The sequence below is a fragment of the Colias croceus genome, chromosome 14 (genome assembly GCF_905220415.1).
Source record: "Colias croceus chromosome 14, ilColCroc2.1".
Lineage (NCBI taxonomy): Eukaryota > Metazoa > Arthropoda > Insecta > Lepidoptera > Pieridae > Colias > Colias croceus.
In genome coordinates, this window is record NC_059550.1 from 252101 (window position 1) to 277871 (window position 25771).

Sequence of the window (25771 nt, forward strand, 5' to 3'; positions counted from 1 at the left end):
GAAAATAATTGTGGTGGTCACGTATTGCTATGAAAAGGGGTGTGATGAAGAAATCAAGTACCTACTTTCTATTTAAAATGAAAATGAAAGGGAATTTCTAGTCAATTCTATATGCCCGTATAAGTGTGCCTACCTATTTTATAGAGTATGCTTGACATTAGCTTGTATGAACCTGATAAATGCGAAACATATAAATGTATAGTTATCCCCCTCTATTCCTCTGTATGTCATATCTTTCTTCTCTCTTATGAAACGAAATGTAAACCTGATACATTCTCTTCTTGATTCGTGTTATCCGATCGAAATGATTCATTTTCATTCATAGTAGCTCCTTTTAGATACGCATTTCATTCGTCATACTGCTATAAATATCTAAGAGTAACAATACGACCGGTCCTATTTCTGGTATACCTATCTATCCTATACAACATAGCAGCAAAATATAATACGAAATCTAATCGCTCATCCAATTTAAGCCTTCATTTATACGACCAAAGCTAGTAAACACGACGACACCTCACAAAGATTCCACAAAAAGGCTTTATAAGAAACCAGTTGCGAAGATAACAGACAGCTCACACCTCACAGAATACCTCTTTGTTCCTCACAATGAGGGTTGGATAAAGCCCTCGAGATTCCGTCAACCTGATAATAGGTTAGCTGATATTCAAAATTAGTGGTCAGGTTAGACCGTTTTGTTCGCGTTTTATTTTGGCTTCCCTATTGTCTATCGGTTATTGGAGTCTTTAGGAAGCGTTAGGAATCACGAATTTTTTAGGAGACACCTGCATTAAGGGTTTAGATGTTATTAGGGAATATAGATTGTTTTATAAGTTCTTTATAAACGAACGAGAAAATGAGGTGTTTAATAGAAACACACTTATTTGATCTAGGCAGATATAGGTACCTACATACCAATTTGTTATTACATGTTTCTACTTATATCTTTATATTAATACATATTTTTAATGTGCATTAAAATCTCAAGTTGTATTGATGATTCACAATTATATAATTTCTTACAATAATGTGTTCTTAGTTACTGTGATTAATTATCATCATCATCGATATTTTGCTGCATCATTTCCAATTTATAATAACACCAATGAGCTTTGTTGAAATTTATTGGAGCACCGATTGTTGCAAAACAATAAGTATTTCAAATTTAACCAATCTCCGCATTTTTCGTTTATAAAATAATCATAATCATGAATGCTGAAAAGTAATGATTCAAGTAATCGATATTTTAGTTTATTCATGCAGTTTTTCATGAAGATGTTTACCGTGTAACTAACATACCTATAGAGCAATCAGAGCCTAGAGCGTGAAAGACTATAATTAAAGTTATTATCACTACATCATAGAGACAGTAGGTATAGACCATGAAGTGAAATAACACTCCTATCCGCCAAAATACTAAAATGTTTAAATCAATATCATGCTTCATAACATCTCGAACCAGAATAGCATGGAAGTACGGGTTGAAAAATATTGTAAAGTGTGTATTTCTATTTGTTTCATCTCGATGTAATGAGTGTCGAATCGATTTCAAAGATATTGGGCGAGGGTTGCGTGGATAAGGGGCTGTGTATATGCCTTCTATATCTACTCATATTGTAAGGGACCTGTTTCATTTTGGGCTTGCAATTACCGAAAATATTGTTTTTAAGAAGCTGAAAAGAAGTGTAATTGTTTTCACCTAGATACAGGTTTGTTACTCAATTAAGAACCTACACCTAAAGTTTTGAAAGTATGAACAGATGGCTAAACTAACTAATTTGAAGCCATACGAATCAACTATAGAATTTATTTCACATTAGCTACTTCTTATTTACTGAAGACAAAAAGAGTTAGATTGCTTGAATAAGCTTACAAGCTCTTTAACTTTTAATAGAAAGAATTAAGAAGTATTATTGTAGTGTTATGGAAAAGTAACGTAAAAGTAAAGTATTAAGCTATCGTTAAAAGTTTCCACGTGTAGATGCACTAACATTAACAAGGTTTTCAGCCTCAAGGTAGAGTGGACAGAGAGAGCGGTGTCATTGGATTTATTAGTGTTTATAATATTTGGTATTTCTTAATATAAAACGGATATCTTGACTTGTAACACAGTTAAAGGAATAAAATAAATAAGATATAAATAAATAGACATTATACGGCTATCCTAGATATAAAAAAATTCTTTTGCAAATAGGTAATTAAAATATCTACATGCACAAAGATGCCCAGGCTAACTCAACTCAACTCAAAATGATGTACTGACAACTGCTTATGCGTTATTAGTTCTTATCCAAATATAAATTGGTAATTCGGTCAAAGTAAATAAATTAAAATGATTTTGTTTGTTATTACCTACATTACATCAAATAATGAGTGTTAAGCTTATAATTAAAGCTAGGTATATGATGGCGTAGGCGGACGCTTGTTATAGTTCAATATATTATATTCATTTAGAAAAAGATTTCTAGGAAATTTTAAAGATAATAATATGTCACTGTTCTTGATGAAATATCTCGAATTATGACGGTATAATTTAAACGATTACGAAGCAAAAAATGAGATTACAAAATGTGACACCCACGACCTAATACTAGTTAGTATGTAAGCTAAATATATATTTTTATAATTATACCGTTATGTAGAGCGTTCTGGGAATCTTAATCGAAAACATATTGGGTTTTTTCTGTGTCTAATATGTATACAGATTCAATAACGTTAGTTGGTACTTGGTAGGTATAGGTACCTGTAGGTATTACCTAAATCGAAAAATGATTTTTCGAATATGGAAATGTTGTATTTTATATATTACTAGCTGTTCGTGGTTTCACCCACATTGCTGCGTTCCTATTGTCTTACCGTGATGATATAATATAGCCTGTAGCTTTCCTCGATAAATGGTCCATCTAACACCGAAATAATTTTTCAAATCAGACCAGGAGTTCCTGAGATTAGTGCGTTCAAACAAACAATCTCTTCAGCTTTATAATATTGTAAATATAGATTTGTATGTGTTGATCTACATACTTAAATATACTTTAAGTTAGTTGCTTTAATTTTCAATGGCGTTGAACGGAAATATAGTTGACAATCTATAAATTTATAGTTACCTAGAGTTGTTGAAAATCGCATAATATCTTTTGCAGAGGCATATAAAACTATATAAAACTATAGTGCGGGCGGGTCGAAATGTAACTTGAAGAGCTTATACAAAGCGATTTTGGCAATTGCTAGTTCTCAAAGGCTAATGTGTCTGGAATCCTATATTTGTACACCTTTTTACAAAACAACTATGGAGTTTCTTGCCGATTCTTCTCCATAGATACTGCTTTCCGAATCGGTGGTAAATGTTAAAAATACTTACCTATGTAATGACGATTCGAAAGTGCTACTAAATAGTAGTCTAATTGAATAAATGAATGTTTGAGTTTGAGTTTGAGTTTGAGTTTTATTTATCGATTACTGGCTGTTATATGGAAGAAAATTACCTTGAAGGGCAAATATTCGGTATCTTAATAATTTCACTTGGTATTTTCTGGAATAGTGGTAGTGACACACAATTTAGTTTTCATAATGCTTATGGACTTGTGAAATTTTGCATTAAAATGATTTTGAGTGAGAGTTAAGTTTCAATAGTATCGTAACGGTGAAACAAAGGTAAAATAAACTTCTACTTAGGTACTTAAATTTCACGCAATGCCAAGTCCAATATAACAATGCTTTTTTAATGAAAACTATTTCTCGTGCTAATACAAAAGCGATAATTTTGTAAGGATCTGCCTCCATCGTACTGCTCCATGTAAAACATCCAATTAGAAAATATCTTGATGGAAATTGATATTATGCAAAATGGTAGGACATAAGGATAGGACTATGTACCTAGGTATTGTGAATAAGCTTAACAGTAGATAACTTTTCATCTAGGTACCAAGCGAGTGAAGCTGCGGTTTGAAATTAGTATTAGGCGTAAGTTTTATTTTGATGTGCTTATGCAAATTAGAGCATCACTTGTTTATAATTCCTTGTAGATTAATTTATCATCTTACTAATATTATAAATACAAAAGTTTGTGAGGATAGATGGATGTTTGTTATTCTTTCACTCAAATACTACTGAACCGATTACAATGAAATTTGGTATGAAGGTAGCTGAAGACCTAGAATAGGACATGTTACTGATTATCCCGGAAATCCCACAGGAACGGGAACTATGCGGGTTTTTCTTTGAAAACGCGGGTGAAGCCGTGGGCGGAAATCTACTTTACTAGTAAACTAAAGACAGCGTTCTATGGTTTCTTGATATTAGCTGCATGTACAATATTTTTGAATTAATTTGAATTAATTGCGCTTTTAGTGTGGTGGCTAGAGTCATCACAAGTTTATTATTAACAAGAACTTCATATTAATAATAACAATTCAGATGTTCTGATGTTTGTATGTTACGAGAGCAGAACTTTATATCTATATCCACAGTCTATCTCCTATGTACAAGAAAGAAACTCAGACATTTATTTATTTATACTTTTTCTAGAAACACTTTTAAATCGACATAACTTGAAATATACTTACCATCTATCTATCAAATCTAGGACTTGCCAATTCCAATAAGACGATAATTATTTACATGACTGTAGTATTAATTTAGCAGGCTGTAATTCCGACATTAACGAAAAGGGTAGTCGGTTATTGGTTCACACACACAAATATACACACACGCACACATACACAGGAACACGTGTTCCAACCCTTCCTTGTGGAACCGGTTTTTGGAATGGGCTAAGTTATGAGCGATAGCGGGAAATTGTTAATTGCATAAATTGGATTTAATAAATGATTTGTTATTGTACTTTGTTACGTAAACTTAATCACTATGGAATTACAGGAAAAGCCCAGAACCTCATAGCGTCATACCTGCATGATAGGATACAGACTGTAGTTGTTAATGGAGAACGTTCTAGCGGTGCGTCAATTAACATTGGTGTTCCACAGGGGTCCATTTTAGGTCCCTTCTTGTTCTTGGTATATATCAATGATCTTCCCTATTATTTGCAGGATAGGTGTGAAATAGTTCTGTTTGCAGATGATACCTCATTAATTTTTAATGTGGATAGGCATGACCCAAATGTTGACGAAGTGAACAGTGCTCTTTCACACATATCTGAATGGTTTACTGCCAATAATTTATTATTAAATGCCAAAAAAACCACTTGTGTTGAATTTTTACTTCCTAATGTAAAAAAGTTGAACAGAGATATTACCTTGAACGGGGAGGTATTGCATCCTACTGAGTCTACTGTATTTCTAGGGTTAACATTGGACGAGAAACTACAGTGGGGAGCCCATGTCAACACCGCTGCAGGTAAGCTCAGTTCAGCTGCATATGCAGTCCGAAAAATAAGGCATCTCACCGATGAAGATACGGCTAGATTGGTTTATTTCAGCTACTTTCATAGCATTATGTCCTATGGAATTCTACTGTGGGGCAAGGCTGCAGATATAGAAACTATATTTATCTTACAGAAAAGAGCCATTCGCTCTATATATAATTTGCGTGCTCGGGACTCACTAAGAGATCATTTTAAGAATACTGGTATCCTTACTGTACCATCACAGTATATATTTAATAATATTTTGCATGTTCACAAAAACGCCGACTTACACACAAGAGTAGGAGATAGACACGATTATGGCACAAGGAACAGGAATAGAATTGAAATGCCGTTTTTCCGATTAGCTAAAGTTAAAAATTCATTTATGGGTCAAGGTATACGCTTATACAATAGAATTCCTCTCAATATTAAAGAGTTTAGTAGTTCTAAATTTAAAACTTATATAAAAGGTGTACTAGTTCAGAGAGCGTACTACAGTATTCAGGAATATATGGACGATAAAGACCCATGGAGGGTTGTCGCGTAAAAGCCACAGGACAGTTCTTTGGCATATTATGATATATTATGTATAAGTTAGATATAAGTTACATATTATGTAATATTGACATGATTTTAAAAGAGCAACTATGGAGTTTCTTGCCGATTCTTCTCCATAGATACTGCTTTCCGAATCGGTGGTAAATGTTAAAATACTTATGTAATGACGATTCGAAAGTGCTACTAAATAGTAGTCTAATTGAATAAATGAATGTTTGAGTTTGAGTTTGAGTTTGAGTTTGATTTAATTATGTTTGGGTTTAGTTAGTCGTTTTTCCTATATCATTTATTTAAACCATTTAAGTTCAATCAATTAATTTGCAAAGTAGCTATTGGTATGTAGTTAAATCGTTGTAATTTTAACTTTGATTGGCGACAATGTATATTTTGACTATTGGATTCGTTTCTAGACCTCAAAATAATGTATAAATTGTATTTTCTCAATGTTATAATAGGTACTCGTGCGTACCTAATCTACAAAAAACTAATAAATTTTAACATTATTTTTTTCATTACAAAAACTAAAAAATTAGATAATTAATAATGATAAAACAAAATCGCTACATCTCGCCACAAAGCCACAAGGCAATTCAAAGCGAGATCCGTGGAGGTGTGAAGTAAGAGCGCTCCGGCCGATATTAGCCGCGCGTTTCGACACAAACATCGCGCATATTGCTACCCGCGCGACACACGACACGACACGATGCCACGACACGGATACGACACGATATTTGTAAACATTTTTGATAATCCATACTAATATTATAAATGCGAAAGTAACTCTGTCTGTCTGTCTGTCTGTTACTCAATCACGCCTAAACTACTGAACCAATTTGCATGAAATTTGGTATGGAGATATTTTGATACCCGAAAAAGGACATAGGCTACTTTTTATCCCGGGAAAATGACGCAATCCCGGAAATCCCACGGGAACGGGAACTATGCGGGTTTTTCTTTGACTGCGCGGGCGAAGCCGCGGGCGGAAACCTAGTAGGTAAATAAGTGGCAAATATGTTTATTGTATTTAATAATGGTAAAAAATATGAGGTAACTTAAAAAATGTGTCAACTTGCACTACCTACTGTGAGTTAAAGAGATGAATAAACATTTTTTATCAATTTGAATATCGAATATTATTAATGTAGAGAAAACAAATGAAGAAGAAGGAATAACCCTCGCATATTGATACATATAATTAGGTAGTTAGTATGTAGCACATAAATTAACTAATAAATTAATTAATCGTGATTCTTGCATGTAGCGGCACTGTATCACGCGGCGGGCGGAGGGGGCTTACGTAGACAGTGCCTTTGTCCCGCGGCACTTATTGTTGTGTGATCGCTTTATAATCAACACATTATGCAGATCACCGTCTAGAGAACGGCTCAGCTCATATCGATTGGCCTCTCGCGTTCGGCCAGACGTTGCCCACTTGAAGTTCACTTGAAGATGTGAACGTCAAATGAAATGAGTTAAAAAGTTGCAAATAAAAAAACGGCTATGTCGGTAATAAGAAGAATCGAAAACGATTTAAAAATCGTTTCGAAGAGAAAAGTACTTGAATATTTTGACTGTACTGCTGACTGTCTTGAAAAAAGGCCTATCATATAATTAAAACAACACATAAGTAATTAAAATACATAAGAGTCGTGATATAGGTAATCCACTTAACGATCATAATGAGGGTGTTGACTTTTAAATCATTATTTGTTAAATAATCCAACTTCCAAAAACAATAAGAAATTCTATAACATGTTTACAATTGATAGAATTCTATAAAAACTACAAATCTAAACAAAAAACACCAATAGCAAATATCAAAGACGTGTAATTAATGAATATGAAAAGTCGAAGTGAAGCTGAGTGCTATGAGTATAGCGAGGTGGTGCTGGAGCCGCGGCTCGACACCTTCGCACAAAGCTTGCGACTTTAATAGCTACTTTCACACCACTAGTGGAATGCCTGGCGATGCTTGGGAAATATTCGATTTTGACGATTTTTTTGTTCATTATTGAGTTTGATATTTTTCCTGTAGGTACATAGAAGGAAGTGTGTAACATTGAATATGAAAATTAAAATAATTCGCTACTGACGAATAGTATGATGGAATTGTATAGGGTAAGAAGTTAGGTAAGCATGTAGGTATAATTAGTATATAAGTAAGTTGTTGAGAATATAAACGAGAATGTTAGTTTAAGATGGTAGGCTGACTATATGAACTCGTGTCACAACATTTGTAAATTTTCACGAGCTCTACAAAATGGCAAAGACAACCAACTTAGCGCGTATCCATTCGTGTTAACTTTATAGTTTGTTATCGAATAATTTGGAGAGCAAAATGTTTGTATTACACTTGAATTTATACTTTTATATCTTGTCTTTTGTTATCTTTAACTTCGAATAGATTAAATCCCGTCAAAAGCACAATTATTTCGTACACCAGTGCAACGCTCCCAAAGCGAATAAAGACCAGCGCTCAGTGCACTAACGAAAATATTTACCACATACAAACAGTACAATCGGATTTATTTATGAGTTATAAAACAAACAGTTGGCAGTCTACAGCTGACGGCGTAGAGTTCACATTGTAGGGCGCAGCCGCCCAGCCGCCCACGACCCCCCCATTTCTAATTAGCCTCAAAATGAAACTATCGCCCCCACACGTTAATTTAAACCCTAAACCGCATGTTTAAAGTCTAAAGTCCCACACAGATAACAATAATAGAGGACACTCGACCTCGCAGTGCGAATTTTTCTAGTTTGTTTGTTATCGAGACAGGTGTGAAGGATTCTAAACTATCGCCTGAGGGCTCTCCAGTTAGGATATTGTTGAATTGACTAATAAGTCAGAACAATGGATCCTTTATTTTACCTTTGTGCTTTGCGACGGTATCTTTGTGTTTTGCGCTGAAATTGGAAACGGTTTTGGTAGAATTCAAATTGCTTTATTTTGCGGATTTTTTGTGAGAAAATTAACAAATGTTGATTGAATGCACACAATTTCAATAATTTGAATATGTCCTCTAAATGGATGATTAATTTAATAAAGAGCTTGCGTTTGTATAATTTCTTAGAAAACAACGTTATGTACGGAATTAATTAAATGAAAAATTAATTAAGTGAAACGTGGAATTCTTGGACACAGTACTGAAAGAGATGTTAACCGCACGACTGTGTACCTTATACAAGTTGTGATAGAGTCTACAATTCAGTTGAATCACTTCAAGAATTTTCCAAACTGGAATACAACCTCATTATAAGAACTCCAATAAATTTTTAGCGTCGTCAGAAGTTTTCAGATCGTTCGTCCTTGTCTGGCGCGGGGAGTTGAGGTATGTTGTGTCCCGCTCGTTGGCCGATTATGATAATATCCCCGGGGCAGAATATAAATTGGGCGGTTATTTACAATGAGTTATTTAATACGAACGTATCATCGTTATGGTAATTTTATTAAATATTGTGTTGTTCAGCGCTGATATTGTCGTACTTTATGGGCCATGATTTGAATACGAAATTGAGTAAATATGTAGTATGTATTGATATTAAATATTTTATTATGACTTTGCGATCATTATTAGTTGGAGAAAATGGAAATATCATTACTAAGTAGAGTTTAGTACTAATGTACAAGCTTCGCTTCCTCCCCTGCCATTTAGTACAAAGATCTTCCAAAACCAAGCACCTTTCATGTTATAATATCAAGAAAGATATGTACAATTAAATTAATTCCTATATATTATTTAATGTACTACTAAAGCATTTCTAAGAGCCTAAAGAGACTAAATAAATGATACAGTTTAGTTCATAATTATTACAAAACGTACACGATGCATATAAGAAAACGGCCAAAAACCGCCAAGCTAAAATCGGAGCACAAAAACAAAACATATTTGTCAGTAGGATACGACGTTCCCGGCCGCCCCAGTCCCCACTTTTGGACTTTTTGACGCAAGATGGCTTAATTTCGCTTTCTTAAAACCTCCATTAGCAAGGGTCGCACGGATTAGCATTAGGACAATGTACAACTTCAGAGGGACTGGTTTTTGTTCCGTAATTACGGTGTGAACGTTTTATTTTTTTAGAAACATGCAACGGTTTTCGGTAGTGTTAGCTGGTAATTAGATTTGACTTTTACCTTCTAAATCTGTTGAAGAAATAACGCTATGTCTTATAGGAGTAAATCGTAAAAATATCTAGAAATCTTTCCTTCGCTACTTAGGTACGTCGCTTGTAGAAGCAATTAAAAATGCCTGTAAAACTTTGTAAAGTTTTAAGAACGGACAAGAAGTGAAGACTCTGCGCCGCAAATAGGTCATAGTTGTATGTTTGTTCGTTCAATTGGGCTGTGCGAGGGTGTGAGGGGGAGGGGATGTCGCGGGTGTGCGGGGGAGTGGGGAGGGCACGCGGCGCCGACTTCATTGTTAATTCACTTTCGAACCAAACCTTGCAATGACAATCGTTCGCCGGCAGGCGCGCGACACAACGGGCGATGAATAAATTAACTATAAATGCCAATGATATAATTATTTACATTAACATTGTAATTTAGTCGATTGAATAATTATTCCTCCCTATTTATGAGAAACGTTCTAACAGTTTATGTAGAGCGTTTTGTTTATGACTTATTACCTAATGATGCTGAAGTAGTGATTTAGGTAATTAACATAGATTTGATCTCAAATTATAGAACAAAAGCCTATAAACGTTTTAGCAATAGATTTTTTTTAATAATTTTATTTAGACGTCACTACTCACTGAGTACATTAAATAAGTAACGCTTAAAGAAGCACTACGATTTCTTTTTAATTAACATGTACCTACTACAGAGCAGGATAGCTCTACAGAAGCTAATTATTCACAATAAAAATATGACCCTTACGAAAAATTTAAATTTTATGAAGAGGAGAAGAAATCTCCTCCTTAAGATTCTGTCAATATTCAGTACTTACAATAATGGCTAAGTTGATAATGTACCTACATATTACCATTACCGACCAGAATTATTTGAATTTATTTCCAAGAAGATCACTCACATGTAATTACTTATTTAGAACCCAATAAACCCATAGTTTGACGTACGATAAAACAAAACCAATGCTAACAACTGATCCCAAAAACCTTACAATCTCCCATTATGTTTAGCACGCAAAAAAGCAACTATAGGTAATATTCCGAGCCAAGTGTGCCCCAAGCCGAATTGGAATCGCTTAATTCCGTCACCGTATGAATTCACTATTTTCTTATTAAACGCTATCCACCGTTTAATGAGGGTTTCCCGGGGCAAGTCGCCGCTAATATATTAATGGCTGTAGGGGCAATCGTGTGCCCCAGCCACCTTGCGGACATGGCTTTGATATTTTAACGGATTTATGGCGTGATTTTTTAAGGTTTGTGGCCTTGTGGGTAGATTTGGTTTTGGTGTTTTGAGTTATTTATATGCAAGATAAATTCTTCCCTTTTTGTTGATATCTACTGTTTTATTGTTTTTTTTTATATTATTTTCTACAGGTGTGTGATACATTTATGGGATATTTTTTTCTATACCTAGGTTTATTATAAATTTTTCTTTATAATACATATTATATTGATAGGTGACTTCTTAAAAAACTCTTTTGCCCAAAAAATAACTTAGCTGCGTGCGCAAATGCAAGAGCTTCTTAATTGAAATCATATTTTTGCTCTATATCTGACTTAAAGCCTCTCAACTTGTAACTAACCATATTTGGAGAATATAAAGTTATACTTATATATACTTTCACCTCGGTTTTGCCCATACATAATAGAGAATCAATGAAATCAATATTCTGTCTGTTGCAAGTATTCAGTGGATATGAACTTCATCATTTTTCCTGTTTACATTCTTTATTTTAAAAGCACCCATTGTTTCGTTCAAATATTCACAACACTGAAATACCAAACACTTGCAAGGTGTGAAAAGTCAAGGCATTTTCAACTTTGACCGAGATTCGTACAAAAAAGCACGAAGCTAATTTCCCGTAAAAGTTGTTCCATTTGCCTACAATTAGAACAGAGTAGGACCCCAAAATACCCCATTTTTCTCAAGCATACAACGGAAAAGCTTAAAAACTGACGTATATACAGCGCTCAGCACGACCATTTTGAAACAACAAGACGCCACATTTCATTCTTCTGCAAAAGCGTCTTCAGAATTTACTATGTCCGTGAAAAATAATTGCCCCCGGGTGGAGGCATTCGAAAATGAGCTCTATAGCCCGCCAATAGAGCACTATTGCAGGGAACACGCGAAATAATGCTAACTAAATATGAAGACATTGTAGTTAGTCGTTTGTTTGCTACAAGCTAAGTGCCAATTGGTTGTTTTTTTCTTTTTGCGTCGTTATGCCCCCCGCCCGCCGCCCCGCCGTCCTCGGCTCGATTGTCACTCATGTTAGCGCGAGGTGTGTTCATTAGTTTTTAGAGGAACAATAGCTAGGTGTTAGATTGTAAGAGAGTCGGGAACAAACGACTATTTGTACTTCGAACAAGGCCTGAAGGATGCGAGGAAGAAAGGGAGCTTATTATGCTACGCTGTTAGGCGTTGTTTTATTTGATATTTAGACGGGATTAGCTGAGCTCACTTTTGAAAAGGAACGTGAATTATCAAGGTTTATGCAGCTTTTAAAATTGTATGTAGCTTTTTCTGCAAATAGGAAGATATTTGTGTTTATTGGCAAATAAATGAATTTGAATTTTATAATTACACAATTATGTAGTTTTATTACAGTTCTTTAGATAATTTAGACCCTGGTACCTTCTTTAAGTACCTAATTTAGAAGTTTTTTTACCTACATTATAAATAACTATTACCTAGGTACTTTTAAATTAATGTTTATGTTGATTTGCAAGCTTACAAAATCAATTAAATCTAATTTCATTGTTGAAATTAATGTGTATCGGGGGAAAGGTAGGTAGGTAAGTATTTATAAAATTTAATTTATCTAAGTATAAAAAAACTTTAAATTTATGTAGGACTATTGCATATCTACTACGTACTTACCTACTAGGTATTTATAGACATTTTTAACTGTAACAACAAATTTATGAAGATAGGTAAATATTTTTCAGACCTCAATATCGCTTTTATATTTTGTAAAAGTAACTTCAAGCGCATAATGATTAATGGAAAAGATAAATACCTACTACATGTACAAGTAAAGTGAAAGAATATGAGCTTAGAACCACTGTCTAACTATACTTTTCTAATTGGATCATAATAATAAAATTAGGTATAAGTTGTTTTTTATTTAGAATATTGAAAACACAGTTTTTTAAATCTAAGAAATATTTCAAAAAATTTAACTCATTCAAAAAGTCATCCGTTTCCGTCGATTTTATTTCATCAAACGTAGGTTCTAAAATAATCAAAACCTTTTTTTTGATAGAATAATCTAGGGTAGGTATGGATAATGGAAACATGATAATGGTTTTCTTAACAATAATAGTATTTGTTTTAGTATTATCACAGTTATTATAATACATACTGTGAATACAGTTAGGTTAGGTATACTATACCTAAACCCTACAAGGTACTACTATAACCTACAACTTACAAGGTACTACTATAATAGGTTACAATTTTTCTAAACACTTACAGCATTTAGACGCTTTGTATATTGTATAAGAGTGTTATATAAATAAATTATTCTAATAGGCCAGCACAGCACATGGGTAACACTCAACAAGGATTAGACTAGCGTCCCCTCCCGGAATCGCCCGCGGCGTCACCTTGAAACACCTATGGAATAACTGTACCGTACGCCCGGCAAAAATTTGCAATATAAACACGAATACGCGCACGCGAATATCGCCCGTATCGCAAATAACTTTAGCTGAAATTCTAGTGTGGCAATAACGGTAATCGCGTAAATGCAATGCAGGAAACGTGGTTCGTAATAAACACGTTTTATACTTGAGCCGGCTAGTGTATGTTGACCCCTGAGAGTGTCTGCGCGGAAGCCGAGCGGGCCTTGGCTACGGGGTGCTGCGGGGGGCGCGGGGGGTCTGCGGGGAGTGGTAGGCTGTGGGCCCGTGTGCCCTAGTGCTCACTTCACACGTAGGACAAAGAGTCCTAACTGCCTGCTATTAAACCCGCCCCGCGCCCCGCGTTTCGACGTTTTGATAGTGATGTCATTATAACTTCTATAATCGGTGATTTGTTGTCGATGATTCAATTACAGCTTTTTTTTTGTTACTTTTTTACAGGAACTTTTTGTAGAGTTAAAACAAATATGTAGTTTGATTCGTATTAACATGGAATAACTTAATCGTGAATGCATAAGCGAATCAACTTCATTTTTAGGTAGGTTTAACTTTGTAAAAGTATTTTTTTATATGACATATGCAACTAATACGTCTGAAAGGTCGATTAGGAATTGGGGAATTGGGAAAAATTGGGATTCCAATTGATTTAAATTTCAACTATAGTTGTAGTGCGATAGATACATCCTACCTCCTTGATTGTAATTAACTTATGAGCACTTTATCAGAATATCAGAATAAAGACTAAAAATCATCATTAGAGTAAATATTTATTTACTAAAAATAGCTATCTCTATGTCCGACTCTACCTACCGGAATTTCTAAGATTATCTTTTCAAATAAATAAAAAATATAAATAAAATTAAACAAGCCCAGAATTTTAGAATCTCCATTTGACATCACTAGCGCATGCTTTCCTTATGACGTTCCCACTCAAATTAAAACCTAAAAGCTATTTGCATAAAATTCAAAACGCTTTGTTTACTAGTCATAACGCGACGACATAGTCCTTGCACATGCGATTTTCACCTTTTTTTTTCGTGTTTGCAAATCGTCTTTAGGGTTGATTTTCCCGTGTAGCGCCGTACAATGATTTGGCCAAGTACAGCCGAGGGCGGTAGACGAAGACGCATCTAGATTGTTTTCAAAATATTTATTTTACTTTTCAAAAGAATATGACGAACATTCTAGATTTTATACCTATCCTAGATATTTGAAAAACTAGTGCTTTAACAGCCTGGAGATACATCATTCTGTAAAAAAGTGATGTGCATACCTACTGTAGATGTGGGTGGATTTGTCGTAAAAGGTTTCAATTAAAACCGAGTTTATTGGAAATTATTTCGATTGTTGCTTATAGGATATCAATAATGTATGTATGGCATGTAGTAGAAGTAGTACCTACTCGTACCTACGTATTTCAATCGCGTTAGAGACGAATGAAATAATCTAATATGGCTATATTATTTTGTTTTATGATGTTCAATACCTACGTAATACGTTTGGGTTTTCTTATGACTAAAATGTATCTTTCTTACGCTTTCATTACTTTACTATTCGATATATTTTTAAGAAAAGATCGAAACGGAAAAAAAGACGGGTTGCTCTCCGGGAGTGCCGGCAGAAGTGAAAACTTGATTATTAACGTTCAGCATGTTTGATATTTTGGAATGGTATCCGTCTTACGCATGGAATACCTATAGGGCTAAAAAAATCCGTCTTACGCTTTTTCGATCAGGCCACGTGTCCTGACGCGAGTTTAAGATTTTATACCCAACGCCGCTAAAGAAGTTTTCACTTCAATAAAGCAACGGAACTTAAATATCAAAACAATTTAACCTATCTAGCCCACTCTAATAAAATGTCTCAACATAAATAAAAAATAAGGCCAATAATGCATCCTTATGGATACAATGAACAATGTGTAAGACGTCCTTTATTCGTTACAATACACCTTTGTAGCAAGGAAGTGAATCCAAAGTAATCCCCTGTAATCCGTGAGGCGTGGCGCTTGTCAAAATATTGTGAAGTATTTATTGTAATTTATTTTATTGTAATTGTAATTGAAGGGTTGAGTAATTCGACTAAATATAGGTACTAGCTGTAATGTTAATGTGTGATTGTTAAATTTTCATCCCCCATTTCACCCCCTAGGGATTTTGTCGATTTATGTATCTAAAATCTAAATTGATAGAAATTCGTATTCAGCAATGTAAAAAGTGAAAACATAAAAGACGGGCAGGACTATTTAAAAAAAAATGAAACGCTTTTTGTAACTACCATTTGTCTACAGAGAGGAAACAAAAATGACATTCCTGTAGGTATATAAAGACTAAAGAAAAGAAAATTTTATGAATGTAAACATAAAACATTTAAACCTTCAGTTTTCTTCTTGCAAAATTCAAAATTTATGAATTTACTAATTTATTAAATAAATACCAACAAATCACTAACTAGTAATTTTTTCAATCAATTTCACGGGCGGCGCTTTAAGCCCCAATTTGTTAGTTTTAAAGCATTTTTTGTTTAGTTAAAGTGAAGTGGCGCTTCGGGTGTTTTCACAAGTTTTTGCTCTTTTGCGGAAATCTGTGTTTATACAGGCTACCGTTCAATAATATTAAATACCATTTTTGTGTCATTTAATCGAATAGATTGTGTTTTTAGGACAATGTTACACTTTAAGGTTACTTTGAGTGTCGCAAAAACACAATAGCACCGACTTTTGGTGTTACAAGTACAATTGAGATGGAAAAAAATTAACAAGTTGCGGTAAAGAAAATAAATAGGTATTGCCGAAATTTGCAATTGCAAATTATAATTAGTATATTTATCACACCTGTATATTTTATTCTCTATTCACACTGTTCTCTATCTAGTTCAATGTCACATTTAAACTTACGAATAAACCGATTTTCGGTTTCTCTACAATGCCACAAACAGACATAACAATACACTTTAATCCTCTGAAAGTCATTAAAATATAAAAGTTATTAAAATACAAAGTCCAATAAAATGCAATTACACTGCAACCGCATTATCCAACATATGAGTGCAATAAATTAATATCCAATACAAACCAGGGGATAGTTAATTGAAAACGTTCTGTCACTGAGACTTGTAATCCGCCAAGAATGTGACGACACAACCCCACCAGTATAACTTGACCCCTCAACTACTTCACAAGACCCTATAGACTTGTAGGTTCTCATACAATCGGGGGCGTAGAGGGTCAAGTTATACTGGTCGGTAGTAATACCGTCTAATACACATAGCTATTTCAATTACTAGCCCTCTAAATTCCAGGGGCTAATCCGTTAACAAAAGAGCGCTTATATTTGAAGTCATTTCTGTTTAATTGAAATTTTATTGCAGACTGAAATAAAGCGACTGTAATGCACAGATAGACCGCGTTCAATTGTGGCTTTTGTTTTATGAGCGCCATGTTTAATAAAGTGTTGTTAAATTAAACTACATTAATGATTAGGTACTTATGTTACCTACTTATTTAAGATAATTGTTTAAAAAATAGAGCATCATTCCTGAATCAAAAGTTCTGACTTTTGTGGAATGATAGTCATTTAAAATGATTAGTAAATAGTACTTACCTTATATAAATGATATATTACCCCTGTATATATAAGCTTCCCTACTACTAGTTATTTTTGAACTTATCCGGGAAGTACCAAGCCTGCCAGCCACATACTCGTTTTATATGATAGATAAATTGTTCAAAATTTTGTTTAAATCATAAGGTAATAAATACCGTAATGCACAGCCAATTTTCAAAAACTAGCTATACTGAAAATTTTATGAACATTTAACGATAGGAGACACAAATTTAAGTTGGATGATAGATAGCAAATAGTAATGCATGATGTTTATTTTTCATAGGTGTTGTAAAGGTAATAGATATTTTGTTTCATTTGTTGTAAAAGTGTTGCGTAGGCTTCGTAAGTTCGTAGCGCAAGAAACAAAATAATTATAATCATTAACATCTTTACATCAATTTATCTATATCGTGTCTATATCAATCTATAAAATAACAAGAATTAGATACTTCACAAGAGTTAAGAAGTTATCTAGGCTTGAAAAAAGTGAATCGTTAAACAGACAACCTCGTTATCCATAATAAGTTATAATGATAAAACTTCCAACTCGTTATGAACATTCCTTCGACCCGTAACAAGTTTGAAATCGAGCCCCTTGTACTTAATCTAAGCTGAACTATACTCATTATTCGTTTAATAAGTCCTCAAGTGACGTCATTAGCGGGTTATCCAGTTATCAGGGTCGTTAGAAGCTGTTGGTTGTGGAATTAAGATGCAAGGCACGTACTGCGTTCCGAGTGAGCTACACTGTTCATTTAAATATGCCGGGTTATGCGATTTTTTTGAACGAGTTACCGCCATCTTGGAGATTTTACCGCTAAAATATTAGATAAAATGTAATGTAAAGAAGATAATAAATTTGAATAAAAATATGGCAAATATTTTCAGAAGCTGAGAAGTGCCAAGAGCTCAGTATAAGCTGCAAAGTAGAGCACTGATTTTCAGTCGCTCATGACTATAGGAGCAAGTCATACCTACAAAATATGGTTCTTATTAATACTGTCTACTCAAAAAATATAAAGAGGGTTCGAATAAATAGAGATACAATATCAATATAAACCATAACACAATATTTTTTGATTAGGTACTTATTATTTTATCATATATCTACTTATACAAAAGAATGGGGATAAAACACATCTATCGACATCACTTTTTATCCAGTCCTGTAGGTACCTATGTGTATACCTACTTACCAACGTCATTCCTTACGGCTTACATTATTAAATTAGTAGATATCTAAATGAGATTTTTAAATTACCAATTATAAAATCAAATATAGGTATTATTTTAGCTAATACGCAATATGGCCACCCATACCAGGCCCTCCCTTGTCGAGGGCACTCCTGTTAATTAAAGAGTGCCTTTGAGGGAATCCGATACAAATAGACAATAGATCGATAATTAAGACGAACTCCAGTAAGTGGATACGTTCATATATTCGTTAATTTGCTAACGTTACATGTCAATGTCAATTTAGTTTATAATTATACCAAGAAATTATACGAATCAAAGCTTATGTTTATTTTTTGATAGAATATAATAGTTGTGGTTGGTATTAAAAAAGCTTTATATCAATATATCCTAAATGTATGCCTACCTACCTATTAATTGAATATAATAAAATTATAATAAGTAAATTGTAATTGATAAACAGTCGCTCTACATTTTACTATTCACATATTATAGAACACCCTAATGATAATTCAACCCAATTATTTCTATCTAAAAATATTTTCAACGTGGGATAAAATTAATTGGTTATGTAAACTTTTCTTTAAATAAAATAAACTTATACATAACTTGGGCACTCCTGATAGATGGAGCGCCTGAAGTATTAGTTTAAAAAAATAAAGATATCTCATAAGATACATTCTACAAACTTATTACAAGAGAAAGGAAAAAATATTTCAATATTTTACCAACAGTTTAATGTTCTACACACAATATCTCTCCTAATTTTACTCAACAAATAAACACGGCTCTATCGAGGTTAAAAATTCTTATAATATTTTAAAGCTATCTTTACTGCCATCAGATAATTTATTCTCAATCCTTTAGTAATGTCCTTAAAAGCCAGGACATCACACCCTCTAATTTATCTAACAAATGGTTGTCATTGTGAGTCACTTAACGTGTAGAAGTGATCTCAAAAAGTCAGCAGCTCATTATCTCAAGAGTGTATTGTGTGATGCAACCTGACACCTCGCTATTGATGGGTTGCCATCAGCTGCATGTTTGGTTCAAATCTACGTAAGTGATAAACGCTATGTTAAATTCGGTTGTTAAAGTATTTTGTCATCCCTAAAGAGAGTGGCTACAAGTTAATTGATAAACATTACAAAATATATTGTTCAAATCTACTCGTATATTGTAAATATTTTGTCATTCCTAAATTAGTATGTCGTATGGTTTTACTTTAGAATTTGGTAAAGGATTACTTACGTCAATGCGGCAATCCTAATCATATTTTTAATACATATGTATGAAAGATTGTAATATCTTAAAAATGTAGAGCTGTACAAATATTAAAAACAGGAGAACTTTATAAATTGTTAAGGTTAAAGAGAATAAATAGCTGACAAAATTCATTGATTAAATATGTAATTACTTACTTTATTACTCATATTCAATATAGTATGAACCCTATTATAGTCACGCTACAAAAACCCAGTAAACATGGACACAACCACAACATCGAATAGGTATATTTTCCAAACTATTAAATTTCTCCAAACCATTCAACAGAACGGACAATGCATACATTTTCCACATAATTGAGGAAGTATTTAACCTTTGTTAACTCGTGAAATTGTAAAAAAACATCGTCTTAGCTTTCCTTTGTTTAGCTAACACGATCTAAATTCGATTCTTTGTGCGCGTTTTTATCTCATCTGAAATTTGAGCTTGGTCTACGCAATGTGCCAAATGTACAATAGATTTTGTGCTAAGTGTTGATAGATCGTTTGACAAGCTGTGTGTTCGTGAATTTGTGGGTACGATTAGTGGTGGGATTGTAATTAATAATTTGTGATTTGTATTGGTTGTTAACGTTAATTAAATTTAGAAATTAAAGACTTTAACACATATTATTTCTCTATATCATTTAAAGCCAAAGTTTAAAATGTATAATGCTAGCGTAAAATAAAAAATAAGGAGAGACACTAACTACTACCTAATAATTAATAATTAATTGGCAAAACATTAATTTATTTAAGATCGAACGTATTACACGAACTCTACATGGAAGAAAAACAAATAGTAGAATTTTAAATTTTAATTTATGAGATTAAATGAACAAAATATCATTGGACACTCACATAACTAGAGTTTATAAACATTTAGGTACATACAAATATTAAATCATAAATCTTTATTTTGCTTAAATAAGTTATTAAGACAAGTGATAAATAACTGCGTTAAAAACAACCGACTTCAAACTTGCACTTGCAAAATTTACAAATACCTACAGACAAAAATACTCATAAAATAAAAACTACGGGGCCTATCCGAATAAAATTTTTATGGGACCAATTCGACACCATCCCGCATCGAACAAAAAAAGAATCACGTAAATCGGTTCAGAAACCTCGGAGTAATCGGAGTACATACATAAAAAAAAAATATACCGGCCGAATTGATAACCTCCTCCTTTTTTTTGAAGTCGGTTAAAAAATGACGGCGACGAATGAGAATTTGCTTGTTATGAAAATGAATATTGTATGTAAATTATTTCTTGCTTTAGACATTTATATTTTCAAAATGTGTAAAGCTAATGTTATTAATGCAGTTCCATCAAGAGAAAACAAAGTAACTATTTAACTTATATTTGTGTTTTCATCACTATGTAGTATTGAAACTTATTCTTAATTATATTTGCATTTATCTATTGTCTAATTAAATTATAATTATTACAATTTTCGAAAACAAGTAAAGATTTCAATGTTAATAAATAAGTGTGCATATTTGTGTGAATTAACTCACAAACTGCTCAAGCAATTTTTAATATTCTTTCGCCAGTAGGTCGCTCAATTAATATTGACCATAAATAGTCAGTATACAGGGTGTCCCACTATTGGTATACTAAGCGCGAAGGGACTTGTAGTTTTGCATACCTACACTCACGTAAAAAATACTTACACAACAAAATTACATCAAAAAATTAATGCTTTTTTCCTGCAAATCCATGTTTTCTTCTCTATAAGCTTCGCGCAGTCGGCATATACCGCTTCGCTAATGTGAGCATTTTGTCTATGAAAACATAATCTTAAACGATAGGTCACGTGCTGGAAGCAAAGCTGGGCGGGTTGCTTGTTATGGTTGTACACATAGAGTTTCAAGAATTCATCTATTTGAAAAAAAAACTGCGCCGTGAATAAGTATTTTTGAAGTACTCAGCGTATGCAAAACTATAACCTCCTTTGAGCTTAGTATACCTACCAATAGTGGGACACCTGTATAGTCAGTATAAATTTACCTAGGTACCTACTCTATTTAAATGATATTAAGTAAAGAAATTGAGTTTTAACTGTAAATGTGTACTTTAATCAAAGATAAAGATACATCTTAATGTAACTGAAAGCCCCTAGCAAATTAAGATTCCTGTAACAAATTGTAAGTGAATGCAATTCTTGCAGGGTTCCCGCAAATCAAGTCACCCTACAGTCCCTCGCAGACGCACCTCTCAGGTCAGTGGTTGTTTTTATTAATTAAGCTAATTACATTAATAGATGATTGTAATTTGGAATGTGCCTTAGTAACAGTTTAATTATTTCTAAATTGATAGTTATTGAAGTGAAACTTCTTTATCGGGGTTGGAAAAAAATTTAGTGTAACATTTTTTCGTTACGCGTGACATTTTTCCGTTACGCCGGTTACGCGCCATCTTTTTCTTATCCCTACCACGCGTGATTCGACGTATTTCTGTAAAATTGCATATAGTAAATTATTTTTTGAAAAATAAGGTCATAAAGAAGTTTCACTTCTTACGTATGTACACTAGTAGACGCACACATTTTCCTTTTTGCTTTAGTAAGTAGCAGTATAATTATATTAGTTGTTACATATATGTGTTTTATTTTTGTTGATTTTGTTGTTTTATATTGGAAACAGGTAAGTAGATAAGCAAAATGTAACAATATCAAACGTATATTGGAGTATGTTCGTAAGTATTCCTTCTTGTAATAAACGTCATGTCGTGCAATACGTTTAATTAATTATCCATCATAGAGAATTGTAAAACATTCCTAGGTAGGTACATAAACGTGCATAAATAACTACCTACATAGTATAAAACAAAGTCGCTTTCTATGTCCCTATTTCCCTATGTCCCTTTGTATGCTTAAATCTTTAAAACTACGCAACGGATTTGGATGCGGTTTTTTTTAATAGATAGAGTGATTCAATAGGTAGGTTTTAGTACATAATTTATTAGGTTTTATACAAAGCGGGCGAAGTCGCGGGCGGTAAGCTAGTGTAAAATAAACTTAAGTAGCCTAAGTTTAAAAATTTCATCAAATTTATTGGATGAGAAGATTTATAAATAAAAAACTTCCATCGCATACAAACAGTACCTAGGTACCTACTTTTTTGTTGTTTCTTATATTTTTTATGAGAGTAGGTAATTAATTATTACTACTCCGTGGAAGGTTTTAGGTACCTAGCAGTTACAATAACATAAAAGTCTATAAAATTACCTACATAAAAGTATATAAATTTTTTTTTTTTTTTGAAATTAGACAGATAATCGAAAGTAAATACGAAGCTTTAAATTATAAGAACAAAAAATGCACATCATTTAGCAGACTACTGTATCTGCTCATGATATAGTAGCCAGCTATCTAACCAAATTACAAACTCAAGCTCAAACATTAATTCATCCATACTAATATTATAAATTCGAAAGTAACTCTGTCTGTCTGTCTGTTACTCAATCACGCCTTAACTACTGAACCAATTTGCATGAAATTTGGTATAGAGATATTTTGATACCCGAGAAAGGACATAGGCTACTTTTAGGACATAGGATAGGTTTTATCCCGGAAATCCTACGGGAACGGGAATTATACGGGTTTTTCTTTGACTGCGCGGGCGAAGCTGCGGGTGGAAAGCTAGTTCAAAATATAATTTAAAATTTACCTCCGGTTCGAAAAGCAGTTTCTTCAGAGAAGATCCGGCAAGAAACTCCGTAGTTGCTCTTTCAAATTAAGTCAACTTTTAGAGTTTAAAGACAAGACCAGATTTTTTTTGACGTGACAACGTCTTATAATTCGATAGAGCCGGCTGCACGCACGAAAAAACATGACTCATGCGGCGTTACCTCGCTCTGACTCATCTGAGGCGTTCCATGTAAGGCTTGAAGTGCAAGCGAGAGCGCGGAACGAGCGACAAAGAAGCACAATCGGCCTACGTTGTCACGTTCAAACCGACTTTACAGACAACCAATTTTTTTGCCATGAAGAAAGAAAAAAAAGACCAGATTACCTATGTAAACTTTACATTTTAATTCTTCAGAATAAAATTTAGCCCGCAACTTCGCCCTTGCGGTCTAAATTTTCATATGACAAAATTTTACCCCCTATTTTATCCCCTTGGAGGTCGAATTTATCAAAATTCTTTCTTAGCGGATGCTTACAACAAAGTGACCATCTGCATGCTAGATTTCGCCAAAAATTGATCTAGGGTTTATTTTGCAACATTTTGTAATAACTGGATATAGAGTCTAACTAAATTACTGTAACTTCAATATTTGCTAGTCTTCAAAATCAGTAGTATTTATGTAGGCTACCTACCTACAGTCTTAATAAACCACGCATGCCTTAATATGAGCCAGCTAAGAGCGGATTCCTATCCAGGAACTAATATTGAACAATACACGGTACTGATTTAGGAAAGTGGCTCGAGGTGGTGTGGGGGGGCGACCCCCCCTCGCCCCTCACCCCGCGCCCGCCTCACCCCTCGCCCCTTTGTCTTAGCGATACGCCAAACAGCAAACGTCACGGCGCAGGCCCACAGCCAATATCATAAATCAAACCCTCACTTCCGATATTGAACCCTGATTTGCAGCTAATAGAGGTGTTTCTCGCTAGAGTGGTGTTACAATATTTTTAGAGGCAATTCGCTTAGGTGGGATGTGAGGATCCTGTTGGATGCAAATTAGAGGTTATAGTTCCGGCGCTCGAATTACGTCATTAGGTTTTGATTTGACTTTGCTTTTTAATGCTACGATATTTTTACCGTGTTTGTGTTGCCTTGAAGTGTTTTTCAGTACCTTTTTCATCTTTATATAGTTCGAGTTGCATGTAGAGGTACAGAGAGTACGTACCTATAGGTATTTAGTTTCCCGCGCTCGGCATCGATTTGCGGCAGAAAATTCTGGAATGTCTGCGTTGGCTTATTTCACATGTGTTTTGCAACCCTTGTGTGGTTTATGAAAAGCAACCTGACTAGCGAGGGCTCGGCAGCCATTTGTAAAAAATTGCCGCCATTTCTACGCGGGAATTTCATATTTGGAACGCCGCGGGGAGGAATTCAGAATTGACATTTCCAACAACATGGCCGCGCTTTTTATTGTTCCTAAAACAATGAAACCCGATGCTCGTTTCGGTTGCTATTGTTTAGAAAGACGCCATTTTTAATTTGGAAATTATGGTGTCAGCGCTATTTATATAATTATACACTTTGAATATATAAAATGTCGAGTGTAGTGAGACCAGAGACAAATTAGAACAAAAAAATAAATAGGTACCTACAGATAATAAAAAAAATATACATACCTACTTACTCATAAATTTACACAAAACAGCTACAAATTTGGTGGTTTGACTTGAATAAAGCGTACTATTCATGAAACAACCCGTGACAGAACTCAATTAGTTTTAATTAATTTAAGTTGAAGTGGTCTACACTCGCGCCGTCGAAAACATGTTTAATAGTACCTACAAATAAGTTACTTGTAGCACCAAAAAGTATTATAAGTACTAATAAATCATTAATATTCTAACTAACTATGAATCTAGCTGAACTTTATGACTTGATAAATTATATTTGAATTATGAGTACAGAGTATTATATCTAGGCTCTAGTAACTAATAGATACCAATTTTCTCAAATTAAACATAGAGAATTTGAATAAATTTCAAAGCATTCATTAATTATATATTAAAACAAAAATCTAGAGACTTTGTAAACGTAGGTAACTGTTTCTTAAATAATCATAGTTTTCGTATTCTTGTTTCCTATATAAGTAGACATTAATATAGAAAAACATATAAAATTAGCCAGCTAGTCGGGTAGCTACGTTCAGCGTATCTTTAGGTTGTTGACCGTCTCGTCGCCATGTGTTAGTGCATACCATATTGTATTTAAATGGATTTTACGTATGGTTAAATTATGTAAATTAATGAATTGTCTTCTAGTATTGGAGACGATACTGCGAAGAGAGATATTAGAAGGGAGACGA

General features: G+C 33.7%; 1 protein-coding gene across 1 annotated transcript in view; it reads left to right on the forward strand.

Moving 5' to 3' along the window:
• Positions 1-25771, forward strand: part of LOC123697533 (visual system homeobox 2-like) — a 44270-nt gene that overhangs the window by 3823 nt on the left and 14676 nt on the right. The window contains exon 2 of the mRNA XM_045644079.1: positions 21948-21998. Within this exon, the coding sequence (XP_045500035.1) occupies positions 21948-21998 (51 nt within the window). The remainder of the gene's footprint in view (positions 1-21947; positions 21999-25771) is intronic.